The sequence below is a fragment of the Medicago truncatula genome, chromosome 3 (assembly GCF_003473485.1).
Source record: "Medicago truncatula cultivar Jemalong A17 chromosome 3, MtrunA17r5.0-ANR, whole genome shotgun sequence".
Taxonomy (NCBI): Eukaryota; Viridiplantae; Streptophyta; class Magnoliopsida; order Fabales; family Fabaceae; genus Medicago; species Medicago truncatula.
Genome location: NC_053044.1, coordinates 38,588,653 through 38,603,862, shown reverse-complemented (window position 1 = coordinate 38,603,862; position 15,210 = coordinate 38,588,653). Strand labels below are relative to the sequence as shown.

Sequence of the window (15,210 nt, the reverse complement as noted above, 5' to 3'; positions counted from 1 at the left end):
TCAGAATGTATTTTGATGTTTATAATGATTTGTGTCGCTAATACTTTCTATTTAGTGTTTTAACATAACGAAAATCAGCATGTATTTTAATGTTTATAGACTATAGTTTAACTATTTTTTCTTCTGACATGGATTCATATTGATATAAATACGTACTTATTGCATTAGATGATGAATGATGCAGATCTATTTTGTTCTTGCATTCAATATGTGGTTTTTAGGTTCCCTCCTTCCACTTTAATTTGAATTTTTATGCAGATCAACAACTTTTATAATCTATGGTTTTGATATCTTGCTTTTTAAAATGACATCTCTAACTTTGATAATTTTCTGTTGTCTATCAATTTTATAAAGTGTGTGTTTGCTGATTGATAAAAATTAATCTGTAAAACAATGTAAGGGGACAAAAGATAATCCTACTTATAACTCTTTAATAGGGTGTCAATTTTCCATCCAAGAGTAATTTCAGAGGGAAAAAATGGCAGCCTCATGTATTGAAAATGCATTATGGTAAGTTGTTTAAGAGATGGAATGAAATGTGGAAGCATATGTTGAGGCCAATCTCCTAAGCTACAGTTACACAAAGCCATGACACAAAATATATTCATCATGAAATCTAAAAAGAAAATGAGGCGACTGGAGATAGCTGTTGTGCTGTAGCATCTTTGCTAAATATAGATTTCCTACCCTATTCAAGATCTCGATAGCTGCTGGGATGTTTTATGGTTAGTGATTAAGTTTGTTTGTAGTATGTTTTTCTTTGCTTACCCTAGAAGAGTGTTTCGGCTTTGGTTTTTTGAGGTGTGTTATGACTGCAATTTTCGTTGCAGCTTTGGGTCTATCTTGAGGTGTGTTAAGGTTGTTATTCTACAAACCAAACAAGGTTTTCTGTCAAAACCTTGCTCTTCTTCTTTTCGTCAAAGGTTATAGATCCTAATAATGAATAATAAGTAATCCAAATGTTTCGGACTTGCTGTAGCTGGTCATCGCAGTTGGGTATTCTCTGTTTGAAAACATCAAGGTATGATGCTTATCACTTATATTATCTGTTTGCTTTGCTTTGATGTGATCAAAGGCAATTAACATATATGTATTTGGTCTCCCCGTTTTGAATTCGATAATATATACTTAGTTGATAAAAACCAATAATAATGATATCCTTCACTATCTTTTCAGGAAGATATATAATGGTTGATGCAGCAGGATACTTGTAAGTGAATTTGAACATCGAAATGTACTCAAAAATGGAAGTTGCGTTGAGCTTGAAAAACTAAGAGACTAATACAAATCTCTTTGTTAATTGTTGTTTATTGTTGTGATTTTGATTTTCCCTTTTCACATGTTCAGTGCCAATGAATATTCAAGATTACTATGAAGTGTCTATGTATAAAATTACGGTGAAACTGTACATTTCATATAGAATTTGATATCTCAAATGTAAACGAGCATTTTATATACGTGTATGATTTTGTTAATGGTATTGATTCTGGTGTATACATTGAATTGGATATGAGAAGTGGTTGTATAGCATTCACAAAATGATTTTGATATGATGCAATTTTATGCTCATTGCTGAGAATTGTTTGATCTTTGGATGAGAATGTCTCATGATATTTTTGAAGTTGTTATCATATGTTTTGCTTTTAGACATGCCTTATGTCATTCATGTCTCAATAGAAAAAGAAAATACTTTATATTATGACAAATAATTTTCTATTAGGCATTTATATGGACTGCATCAGAATTGTAGACCATTTAAAGCACATGGTTGCTGCCATGTTGACACCATATTTTGAGGTAACTTGAGGGCTTATGAAGTTAAATTTTCTAGAAGTTGCCCTTTTCAATTGGGACTCATCAAGCTATATAAGCATATAGAATTCGATTAAGCCAAGAACAACAACCTGTTCAAAAAAAAGCCAAGAACAACAATGAACTCATAAAGGTACAATGCTTCATTGCAATCACTCCTTTTGGTTCTGAACTTAACAAGATTGCTTCAAGTTGTGTTCCAAAGCTTATAGTTAATACAACCTTTATTTACCTTTTATGTAAAAATGGACCTGCTTTCATTTCAAACAAGCATTTTCTTTTTTGTATTCATTATAATTATAATAATTAGCATTTGTCACACTGATTGCACCAAGATTGAATCATAATTAGATGGACGAAAAAAGTGAAAAAATATCTTCAAGAAATGACGTTTCAATTCAAGAAAATTCACACTGATATTAGATTTTTATGTACAGTACAACCAAACTAGTCACTTGAGATAGTGGTTCAAAGTTTTTTTTTGTTGAAGAAGCTAAATGCACTAGGGAAAATCGAACATGAGACCTCGAGGATGAGCACACTCCCAGGTCTCAAATCAATGCCACTAGGCCAATCCAAGTGGGTTAGTGTGGTTCAAAGTTTGATTCCTTAATTGAGGATTCAGATTGTAATGGGTTCAGTAATATGAGTCTTATACTTCCAAAACTTGAATTCTCCACTCACAAAGTCATAGTAACCCCCCAATAGTGCTAAGTTCTTGTTCCTTATTTCTGCATCAACATATGGATATGTCTGAAGGTTCACTAATGAGTTATTCACTGATTCCTACATATATAAAATGGTAACTAATTAATAATTGAAATTTTGAAGTATGGTTGCTGAATGGAAATTAAAATACACTTGCAACTTAATTAGCTAACCATTTCACAAAATTCACATTGTTGCTCGAAATCACAGAATTTATGTTCTTTCAGGACCTTGACTTTAGAAGGTAAACCAATTTTCACCCAATCATCTATGAAGTCACTGCATAATCATTCAATTAAACCATAACAAAGGTTAAGATTCACAATTTTTGTGCATTTTAGTTTATGTAAATGTTATGTAGAATTCAAGCCTTACTATGGAGCAGAACCATCCTCTGGATGACTCATAAGCCTTGATATACCGCCGCAGCGACTATGTCCAATAACCAAGATGTTCTCCACCTGAAAAAGGTAATTGATTTTTATCGAAACAAAAGTATTTAAATTTTTTTCTGTGAAATAATGGCAAAATTATGAATATATTGATGCAGCCTTGACCGCAACCACATTATGGTTGTAGAGACATCAGAAACCTTAATATTGCGGTCACACACTAATTTTAAAACACATATGAACAAAAGCTAAACATTACCTTTAGAGCTGTAATAGCATACTCAAGGGTTGCACCAACTCCACTGTATCTTAACTGTGGAATAGAAATTTAATTATTAAAAACTCTTCAATAATGTGTATATCATATAGAAATTCATTTCTTTAGAAAAATAGTGAAGTAGACCTGATTAAATGGAGGGACCATGTTAGCAATGTTTCGGACCATGAAAGCTTCTCCAGGTTGAAAGTTCAGGATAATAGAGGGACTCACTCTAGAGTCAGAACAAGCAAATACCATAAACTACAACATGTAAATGAAATTGAAAATTAGATTAATATTAAAGGACAGAAAAAATAGAAACATATACTTTTGTATAAATCAAGCTCGAAATAATTAATCACCTTGGGGGATTGTCCTTTAGCAAGTCGATCATACAATTTCCGGTCCTTGCTGTCATATATAAAAGGAAGCATGAATGAATCCAAAAAATTTAAGTACTTGATAATTGAATTTGAACTTTCTATAGGCATGATATGAATTTTATATTTAATTTGTAAGTTTACTCGAAATTGTTGAGCTTGAAGTAAGTAAAACCATCAATGATTCTCTGCTCAGCAGGATCAATTGGTTGTGGATGACATCCCTGCAACTCAACTATAATTTCCTCAATTTTTGCAGTGGCCACCTCATTAAGTTCCTCTTTCTCTCTGTAACCAATAAGTAATACTATATGTTATATAATTTATGTATCATTAAATTGAATTATGTGTGCATTTTTATTTCTTGTTAGAAAAGTAATCAACCTGAGAAGCTTCTTCAGTTGTTCAATGGCTAGCTCAGATGATTGATTTGCCATAACTATTCCTTTCTGCAGGTTGTCAAAAATTGCAATTCATTAATATGAACTACCTAAAGAGTCAATTAACAATTTTCCTAGTAAAATGCATGATATTGTATTTTTTTTTTTACAAAGTAAAATATACGGAAGCAAGGCTTATGAATTGAAGGAATTTGTGGTGAAGAATAGATAGATACTCCTATGCAGTGAGGTAATTTTAGCAAATTACTCTTGGATTTTGTTGTGTTTGCTCTTGTACCAATGCTATATCTTATTTATAAACGAAAACTAAATATATAATACTAGTAGTATGTAATGTATGTAGTATATTATCAATATCATTATTTGGTTTACTGGAGAAATGTAGTAGATTATAAAGCACATCGAAAGTCAAATTTTTATTTTTATTTTTTTAAGAAAAAAGTCAAATTTTTATGTTTATACCATTTAATAATTCTTATGTAAAATGACCATTCAAAAATATTAATTCTTTTGTAAAATGTGATTGCACTGTCCCTGGAACGAAAACTCAGGTTCAATATAGGTTCATGTACACAATATTTTTAATGAAAAAAAAGACTTGATTTGATATATTAGTTTTTTTTTTTAAGTCATACATCAAGGAAAGTTTTTTTTATGTGTCAATTTGTTTTAAAAATTTCATACATTAAATCATGTCTTTTCTTTTATCTGTCAAACAAACTCATACATTAGATCAAGTCTTTTTTTATTTGTCAATTTGTAAATAAAAAAGCTTCTTTTCAATAAGAAAAGTCAAGTCGTTTTTTTATTCAAAAAATCACTTTCATTTTTGTCCAAAAAAAATAATTGACCTCTTCTTTTACAAATTGATAAATAAAAAAGGACTTCCTTTAAAAAATAAAGATAAAAGTGGACTTGATTTTTTTAATGAAAAATAATAATGTATGAGTTTTTTTTAATAGATAGACAAAATGATAATAGTCATTGCAAACATACAATTACAAGTGAAGAATCCGAAGTTCGAGTCTTGAATTCACGTATCCTCCATTTAAAAAATGCTCTCTATTTACTTCATTTAAGTCATAGATGTAAGACATGTGGCAAAAACATATTTAAGGGTTGAGATTTAAAAATAAAAGGTCAATTATTAAGTAAAACTACATCCCATGAATTGAGAAATTTGCGTTTCAGATTTGCAGTAAAAACTGAACATGAGATTGATCCCCAGCATTATACAATATACTAATATTTCTTTGCGTTCTTCAAGTTGCTGCATCAAAAATTAAAATTCAATGAAAGCGGGTTTGCGCTGTGATAGATTGGGTGATGACGGCGACGACCACAACGAGAGAGAAAAAGGGTAGCTATGGGAGAAAGGGGAAATGTTTTTAATTTAATTAAAAATTACTTGTTTTTAAAATTTATATCTGAGTCCTGGATTAATGTTTTGTCACATGTCTCACATCTATGACTTAAATGAAGTAAATGGATCATTGTGCATACCTGGACTCTCAGTCTTGATCAACATCCGATCTAACAAAATATTTTTACCAGCTGAGCAAGAATTTGTATATTGTATGCTTCTTTTGTATACATTAGCAATATGAAATAATTTTACAAAGACATCAAATAATATCTCTATATTTAGATATATTATAATATTAATGATTAAATATCTCAATATTTCATTTTAGTTCCTCTAAAATTTTTCTTAGATTTTTAGCCCCAAAAGTTTCCGGTTCACAATTTTGGTCTCTGCTTTTAAGTCATGTCATGTGTACCCTTCAATTTTTTAATGAGTTTTTGTAGGAATGATTAAAATATTATAAGAATCTCTCTAAAAATTGATTTTTTTTTTTAACAAAACATGAATTAAATATGAATTTTGATGCGCAAAAAAAACATAAAAATTCATATTTAATTCATGTTTTGTTAGAAATTTGATTTTTTTGGGTTAGATTCTTATAATATTCTAAGCACGATTTCGAAAAAATTCAAAACTTTGAATGATACGCACGAGTTGGCTTAAAAGCAGAGAACAAAAATGATGATGAAAGACTTTTGGAAGACTAAAAGTCGAAGAATTTTTTTTGAGGAACTAAAACGAAAGTTGAGATATTTATATAGATCAAAAACATATTTAATCATAATATTATTCTTTAAATAGCTTCCCAAAATAAAATAGTAAAATCTGATTAAATAAATCAGTCAACTTTGTACTCGTCATGTTTTTTTAAAGGATTTTCGTCATGTTGAAAGTATCAATATGTAGCTATTAGAAGAAACAATTTTTTTTTAGATAAACGAAATGACAAAATCATTATAAACTCACACATAAGTGAGAGAGTGAGGTTCGAACCCAAATCATGACGTCTAACCTAACAAATTCAATATTTTTTTACCAGTTGAGCTAGGACATGTGGACTGAAGAAACAATATTATGTATGATATATCTAAATATTGAGATATTATTTGATGTCTATGTACTTTATCCATTTCTTCGTAAGCTATTAGTTTTAATGTCAGTGCCCATGTCATTGATGATGGTCAGAACTGGTCTATAATTAAACAACTTCTTCCTACTCACATTTGCACCAACATTGGAAGTCTCATAAACCTCTTTCCACGAGGCATGATGAATTTTCAATATGGAAATTTTCTAAGAGAAATGCTATATCTCGCGAGAGATAATTCACGACAACATCATGATTGCATGGATCTCTCACACACCGCTTGCATTTTAAGGCTAGATTTTTCCACCGCTAACAAACCTTCAAGAATTCTGCTCATTATTCAAATGGTTCTCAGGGGCGGTTCCTCTCAAGAGGATGGGATAGCCTTTGCTACCCAAAAATAAATTATTCTTGAATTAATTTGTATAAAATTACATTTAGCTATCCCAAATAAATTCGGTTTGCCAAAAATTAGCATAAATAAGAAAAAAAATTGCTACATGATTGACAGATATATTTATACGGGTTTGATTGATACTTTCTGTCTCAATAACAACTATAGGTAGACAATATTTCAACAACAATAGTTATAAACAAATTAAAAGGACAATAAGTTTTTGAAAATTACCTGTTTCTTTACATTGAAAAACATTAATAATCTATTTATTAAACAGTCAATTATGGATAAAATTGACTTCTTAAAATATGTTTTGCCCAAATTTTTTAAATACTTTTGTCAATTTTATTTCATTTGTTGTTGCTATAATTTACACTTCATATAAGTAAAAATTGTTGCGAATTGTTTTACATAATTGTTAAGTTTCGAATTAAATTTGTTTTTGTTATCTATGACTCGCAATTTTTAAGTTAAATGTCCAAGATTTTATTTATTTTATTCCTTAATTTATTGTTATAGATATTAAATGCAAGACTAAAAAACACTTTTTTTTTTTGTAAAATTTTAAAAAGCTGAGACAAAAATTGAATAAATTTTTTGTCAGGATTAAACTTAAAAAATTATAAGCTATGGGATTAGAAATATATTTTATCCTTAAGTTTCATATGTTGATTTTAAATTTTTTTATTTTCTTTATTTTTGGCCCCCGCGTAGAATTTTCGCTAGCTTCGCCGCTGATGGTTCCGCTCATTCCCAAAGTAAATGACCAAAATGTCACTACATGAGTTAACTTGCGTGAGTTAACTCACGCTAGTGTAAATTAAAAATATGAGTTAAATTAATAAACGTGAGTTATTAATTTATGTTCAATTTTTTTAAGTTTACACTAGCATGAGTTAACTCACGCTGCGTGTTTAAATAATGAGCATAATTCAACCTTCAATTCATGCTAAAGCTTTATCACACCTACCAGCTATATATATATATATATATATATATATATATATATATATATATATATATATATATATATATATATATATATATATATATATCATTAGCCACATTTACATACACGTAATGTTTCTACAACTATATATGACCATTGCACCTTTTAGAACCACCTTAAATTTCTACATGTGGCTCAATTATAGAGAGAAAATCCTTCCACAATTTGGAGTATATATTTTTTTAGGGTTAAATATATTTTTGGTTCTTATAAATATACCAATTTTTCGTTTTAATCCTTCTAAAATTTTCCTTCAATTTTTAGTCCCTATAAAATTTTGAATCACTACTTTTGGTCCCTATTTTAAAGTAAATTTTAGTATTTATTAATGAAATTGTACATAAATGTGTAGAATATTGTAAAAACATTTCCAAAAAAAAAATTAGAATTTTTTAAGTAAACATAAATTATATATGAATTTTAACCATAAATAATATAAAATTTCATATTAAATTCATGTTTTGTTAAAAAATTCTAATTTTTTTGGCAGAGATTATTATAATATTATGAATTTTTATGAAAAATTTGATTCAAAAATATGAATTCTACATATGAGTTTACTTTAAAAGAGTGACCAAAAGTGAAGATGGAAAATTTTTTAGGGACTAAAAGTTGAAGGAAAATTTTAGAGGGACTAAAACGAAAATTTGATATATTTATAGAGACCAAAAACATATTTAACCCTATTTTTTATTTATTAACAATTATTGTATGTTTTATTCATGTGTCAATTATAACTTTGTTGATGCACCGAAAAAAAGAGTGAGAAATCAGTTATCCACTGCTAATTAACAATCATATCAATCTCGGGATAATTTTTTTCGGGAAATTTAACATTTTCCATTTTCTAATAATGGTTCTTTACTACTTCCTCCCATCCTTTATATAAGAAAAGAAACAAAAAATCATCAAACCAAGACAATTATTAGTTGTTGCAATTTTTTGAATGTTTGTACAAATATACCCTCTTAAAATTTTTTGAGGTATTAAATATACACACTAATATTGAAAAGACCAACATTAAATGAAGGTTAGAAAAATCTTTTTTATTATTGAGGAACCCAACGTTATAGTGTCTCCTAATTTCAACAATAGTGTGGAAATGGGTAGGTTCTCCTATGTTAGATACTTATGTTTGTCCAAGATGCTCTCAAGCACCGGAAACCATCATGCATGCACTTAGAGTCTGTGATTTGGTTAAGAATGTGTGGGATGATTTTTTTATCAATGGATGATGAGAAGTGGAGCTCATCCTGAATGGATCAGTTTTTACCTTAGTATATATTGGCTCGACTCGAGGGCAATGATCACTGGTTTTTGGTGTCATGGTTAATATGTTATGGCTTGACAGGAACCAAATAGTTTTATCAGGAACATCCCTTAATCTTCGAGCAATTCATGCATTCTTTTGATAGTCGATTTCCTTCCATCCATCATCATTAATATCTTCGGCATCCTTCCGATATATGTTATTTTTAAAAATAAATTTTGAGTCCATGAAGCAAACGCCCCTAAAAAATTATAATAATATAACTTTAACATACCCTCTATTTTCTTCACTAATGGTCATTGCCAACTTAATATCTGTAAATTTAGTAACATGTATGATGATCTTTTAATTTTTCCCTCTCAAATATAGTATTCTTAAATACATTATTTTCAAAATCTCTCAAAGACTGATATTATTTATTTAATTAGAACTTAAAAGTACATAATTTTTTTATTAGCCTAGAGACCAACACATACTCAAATAAACACGGAAAGAGGAAACTATAGTTATTTCAAATTCTACATAAAATATCCTCACAACCAAACTATTAGACAAGAACAACCGGGAACAAAAAAGTACATAATAAAAAGAACTAGTCACTTGAGAGTTGAGATAGTGGCTCAAAGCTTGATTCCTTGAGGATTTTGACAGTCATGTCAAGGTCTTTTAGAGGGGATTGTAATGGGTTTAGTGACATGGGTCTTATACTTCCAGAGCTTGAATTCTCCATTCACAAAATCATAGTAACCTCCCAATAGTGCTAAGTTCTTGTTCCTTACTTCTCTATCAACATATAGATATGTCTTCAGGTTCACTAATGAATTATTCACTGATTCCTTTATATATAAAGTGGTGACTTTTGTAAAAAAAAATATAAAGTGGTGACTAGTTAATATTTAAATATTTGAAGTATGGTTGCTGAATGAAAAATAAAAGTATATATAATTGAAACTTTATTAGCTAACCATTTCACAAAATTTGCATTGTTCTTTGAAATCACAGCATTCATGTTCTTTCAGAACCTTGACTTTGAAAGATAAACCAATTTTCACCCAATCATCTATGAAGTCACTGCACATTTATTCAATTCAACCATAAAAATTAAGTGCAAATATTAACAATTTTATTTTAGATTATTGTTATGTAGAATTCATGTCTTACTATGGAGCAGCCATCCTCTGGAAGGCATAAGCCTTGAGATTCCACCGCAGCGACTATGTCCAATAACCAAGATGTTCTCCACCTAAAAATATTAATTAATTTTTATCCAAAAAACAAAGTAATGATTTTTTCTTTTCTTTTAGAAAGTTATGGCAAAATTATGGATATTGATGCAGCCTCAATCACAGTCACATTGAATTTAGATACCTTAATATGTCACATTCACGAACAAATTTTAAAACACTTATGAATAGAAGCGAAACATTACCTTTAGAGCTGTAATTGCATACTCAAGGGTTGCACCAACTCCCACTATATCTTAACTGTGGAATAGAAATTTAATTATTAAAAACTCTTCAATAATAATTTATATATCATATATCAATTCATTTGTTTAGAAAAACAGTGAAGTAGACCTGATTAAATGTAGGGACCATGTTAGCAATGTTTCGGACCATGAAAGCTTCTCCATGTTGAAAGTTCAGGATAATAGAGGGACTCACTCTAGAGTCAGAGCAAGCAAATACCATAAACTAAAACACATAAGTGAAATTGAAAATTAAATTTCTAATAAATTAAATGAAACAAAAAGAGATACATACATTTTTGTATAAATCAAACTCTAATAATTGATCACCTTTGGAGATTACCGGAACTCATAAACCATGAATCCGGGATATAAAAGACTTGATATTGAATATGAACTAACTATAGGCATCATATTAAAATTTTATTTAATTTTCAAGTTTACTCGAAATTGTTGAGCTTGAAGTAGGTAACTATTATTCTCTGCTCAGCAGGATCAACTATAAGCTGCTCAATTTTTGCTGTGGCCACCCCATTAAGTTCCTCCTTCTCTCTGTTACCAAAAGAAAGAATTTGCAGTGTTTGCTATATCATTATTTGATTTACTGCAGAAATGTAGTAGATTATTATAAATACATCAAAAGTCAAATTTTTATGTTTATACCATTTAATAATTCTTTTGTTAAATGACCATTCAAGAAATAATATTTCTTTTGTAAAATGTGATTACACTGTCTTGATAAAAAAAAAAAAAAAATGTGATTACACTGTCACAGGAACGAAAGCTGAGGTTCAATATCGGTTCATGTACACTATTTTTAATTAATGGAAGAGAAAAAGACTTGATTTAATGTATTAGTTTTTTTTTTTTTTTTTAACTCATACATCAAATACAGTCTTTTTTTATTTGTCAATTTTTTTTAAAAAGACCTCGTTTTTTTTTTTTCATTTGTCAAACAAACTCATACATTAAATCAAGTCTTTTTATATTTGTCAATTTGTAAATAAAAAAGCTCATACACGTAGACTCTTATTTTTTTCAATAAGAAAAGTCTAGTCGTTTTTTTCATTCAAAAAATCACGTTCATTGTTTGTACCAAAAAAAAATTGACCTCTTCTTTTACAAATTGATAAAAAAAAAGGACTTCTTCTAAAAATAAAGATAAAAAAGGACTTGATTTTTTTAATGAAAAATAATAATATATTTATGAGATTTTTTTTTGGGTAGATAGAATCCGAGGTTTGAGTCTTGATTCCGACGTCTGATCTAACAATTTTAATATTTTTACCAGGTGAGCTAGAATGTGTGTACTATATAAGTTTATTTTGTATGCATTAGCAATATGAAATAATTTTACAAAGACATCAAATAATATATCTCTATACTTAGATATATAATAATATTAAGGATTAAATATGTTTTTGGTCTTTTAAATATCTCAAAGTTTCATTTTAGTCCCTCTAAAAACTTCGATTTTTAATCCCCCAAAAGTTTCCAGTTCACAATTTTGATCCTTTCTTTTAAGTCATGTTATGTGTACCCTTCAAATTTCCTCTCTACAAAACTTGTTTTTTTTTTTATTTTAACATAACATTAATTAAATATGAATTTTGATGCGCCAAAAACACAAAAATTCATATTTAATTAATGTTTTGTGAAAAAATTCGATTTTTTTAAGAGATTCTAATATTATTCTAAACATGACTGTGAAAAAATTTAAAATTTCGAATGATACACACGAGTTGGCTTAAAAGTAGAGAACAAAAATGGTGATGAAAGATTTTTGAGGGACTAAAAGTCGAAGAATTTTTTTAGAAGAATTAAAAGGAAAAATTGGGATATTTATATTGACCAAAAGAATATTTAACCATAGTATTTATTCTTTAAATAACTTCCCAAATATCAAAATAATGAAATCTGGTTAAATAAATCAGCTATGGCTCTGTTTGGTAAAAATAGTGGATGACTGATAAGGTAGCTGATAGCTTATAGCTTATAACTATAACTTATGGCTGATAGCTGATAACTTATAGCTGATGGCTTATAGCTGATGACTAGTAGCTGATAAGCTATTTGAAGTGTTTGGTAAAATTAGCAGTTCAATTAGCTGATAGATGTAAAATTACATAAAAGGATATTTTTAATTCATAATAAAGTTAATATCAATTAATGTTTAAAGTATTTAAAAATTAAATTTTTTTAATTTAATATTATAATTAAATTAATTTTTAATTCCTAAATGTTAATTTATATTTATTTTCATTTGCCTAAAAAAATTAGATATAAAGTGTAAAAATTTTTAAACGTAACAATAAATAAAATATAGTTTGTACAAAATATATATATATAGTGAAGGTAAACGTAACGTTCTCATTTTTTTTTTGTTGGAGAAAATTATTGTCTTTGTTCTTATTCTCTACAATTCTGGTATATCACACAAAAATAACGTGTCATTTCGCAAAAAAAAAAAAAAGGTGACATTAAATATTGAAATAGTCCCACAAAAAAAACTTAAACGTAACGGTAAAAGAATATCTTTTTCTATTGAAAAAAAAGGATCTTTCATTCATAAAAAAAAATAAAATAGCATTCATATTTAAAACATATGTATTTTATTTATAATATAATAAATGATTAAGGGTAAAAAATGGAATTTAGTTAGAATAATAAGGGTAAAATTGGAATTAAAAATGATAAGCTATAAGCTCAAACGCTACTTGGAATAGCTTCTGAAAAATGGCTCGTGAAATAAGCTATAAGCTCATGGTGAAAAAGTGTTACCAAACAAAACTTTTTTTTTATCAAACGAGCTTATAAGCTATAAGCTAAGAACTAAAAGCTTTTTTTGGGTGTTACCAAACAATATTATGATACATTTAAATATTGAGATATTATTTGATATCTATGTACTTTATCCATTTCCTAATAAGCTATTAATTTTAATGTTAGTGCCTATGTCATTGATGATCAGAACTGGTCTATAATTAAAACAAATTCTTCCTATTCACATTTGCACCAAAATAGCAAGTCTCATAAACCTCTTTCCACGAGAGGCATGATGATTTTTCAATATGGAAATTTTCTAATAATGGTTTCTTTACTATCAATTGCCTACCATGCTATGATTCCTGAGGAACCCAACCTTATAGAGGGTCCTAATTTCAACTTAGTGCGGAAATGGATAGGTCCTTCCAGAATATATACCTTCCTTTGGAAGCTCTCTCATGAGAAGTTCTTAACTAATGCTGAAAGAAAGCATCGCTGTACGTATGTTAGATACTTATGTTTGTCCAAGATGCTCTCAAGCACCGGAAACCATCATGCATGTGCTTAGAGACTATGACTTAGTTAAGAATGTATGCAATGAATTTTTGTGTTTGCTAGCTTGAATTAAAATAACGGTTGTTAGTCGGTTAATCTTAAATTTTGCAGAGATGAGAACGAGGGAAATGGGGACCATCTAGGTGGGAATACTGTTAAATATCTAAAAAAATACTTCATCCGTTTCATAATAAATGTCATTTTACATTTCCAATACAACTTTAATTTTTTTCTCCCAACTTTACCCTTAATAAATACTCAAACTTTTCTCTCGCACAATTTTCAATGCAATTTTAAGTTTGTCTTTTTCTTGAGCAGTATAGTAAAAGTGTTATGTCTAATGATTATTTCATTTCGTTTCTTAATTTGTGTGCAATTTGCTAAAACGACACCCATTTTAAAACGGATGAAATATTAAATAAATAAATAAAATATTGTGTACCCCGATACATCCATTTATACCTTCAAAGCCAAAGAATCAGAGAGAATAGGGTGATACTCTATCCGGTCCTATTTATAAGAAAAAGTTGACCTTTTAAATTTATTGTGTAATTAATATATCTTGTCTAGAATATAGACCAAATACATCATTTATACAATAAATTAAAAAAGTTAAATATTTCTTATAAATAAGATGGGAGTAAATTATATGTTATGGCATGTAAGCATGTCTGAAATTTCTTAATCATAAGTTTCTTAGTGAATAAAGTAGAGTGCATGTTTATCCACTGCTAGAGCTAGAAGTTTATTGCGACAATAAAGGATTAATCTCTTAATCAGGCGAATTAATGTTTGTTTGAAGGTTATCAATTACATTTTGGGAATACTTAGGTAGATAATGAGTATACATATGTTTCTTAGAAGATTGAGAAACAATTAATCCGGATTATAACGATTTTTTAGAATGAAATAACTTCTTATAACTTTGAATATTCTCATGAAATTATTTCCATGTTAAAGGGTGAGAAAGTAGATTCCTATAGAATTTTATATACCTTTTTTAAATAAAAATATATAACTTTTAAATTTCCAAGAAATGTTAAAAGAGTGTTCCAAACATATTTTTTTAGAAATATTTAGGAATCAAATTCATAACTTTATATTTTCAGATATGTTGTTATTCCTAGAAATAAATTGAGTATAAACAAACGCCCCCAAATTATTTATTATACTTCACATCAGTTTAACTTCGCCCATTTATCAAAAGAATAATAATTTAAATTTAACATACCCTTTATTTTGTTCACTAATGGTCGTTGCCAACTTAATATCTGGAAATTTACTAACATACATGATGAATGTTGGTTTTTATAAAAAAAACGTTATACTAATAAAGTACC

The 15,210-nt window shown here is 28.4% G+C and overlaps 1 protein-coding gene and 1 pseudogene across 4 annotated transcripts; both read right to left on the bottom strand.

Moving 5' to 3' along the window:
• Positions 1–2,177: 2,177 nt before the first annotated feature.
• On the bottom strand, positions 2,178–4,304 carry LOC11432684 (carbonic anhydrase 2). 4 transcript variants are annotated; one of them, XM_024779608.2, is made up of 9 exons: positions 4,102–4,292; positions 3,936–4,000; positions 3,696–3,839; positions 3,534–3,582; positions 3,316–3,432; positions 3,172–3,225; positions 2,896–2,981; positions 2,694–2,799; positions 2,178–2,598 (listed from the first exon to the last, which is right to left on the bottom strand). In XM_024779608.2, the coding sequence occupies exons 2-9, from the start codon at positions 3,986–3,988 to the stop codon at positions 2,434–2,436; spliced, it is 774 nt and encodes a 257-aa protein (XP_024635376.1). In that variant the 5' UTR covers positions 3,989–4,000; positions 4,102–4,292; the 3' UTR covers positions 2,178–2,433. The 4 variants fall into 4 exon arrangements, with proteins under 4 accessions (XP_024635376.1, XP_024635377.1, XP_024635378.1 ...); XM_024779609.2 differs by having other exon boundaries at positions 2,434–2,598; positions 4,168–4,304; XM_024779610.2 differs by having other exon boundaries at positions 2,434–2,598; positions 4,200–4,299.
• A 5,240-nt stretch (positions 4,305–9,544) lies between these two features.
• LOC11429027 (carbonic anhydrase, chloroplastic-like) lies at positions 9,545–10,851 on the bottom strand (annotated as a pseudogene).
• Between the last annotated feature and the right edge of the window lie 4,359 nt (positions 10,852–15,210).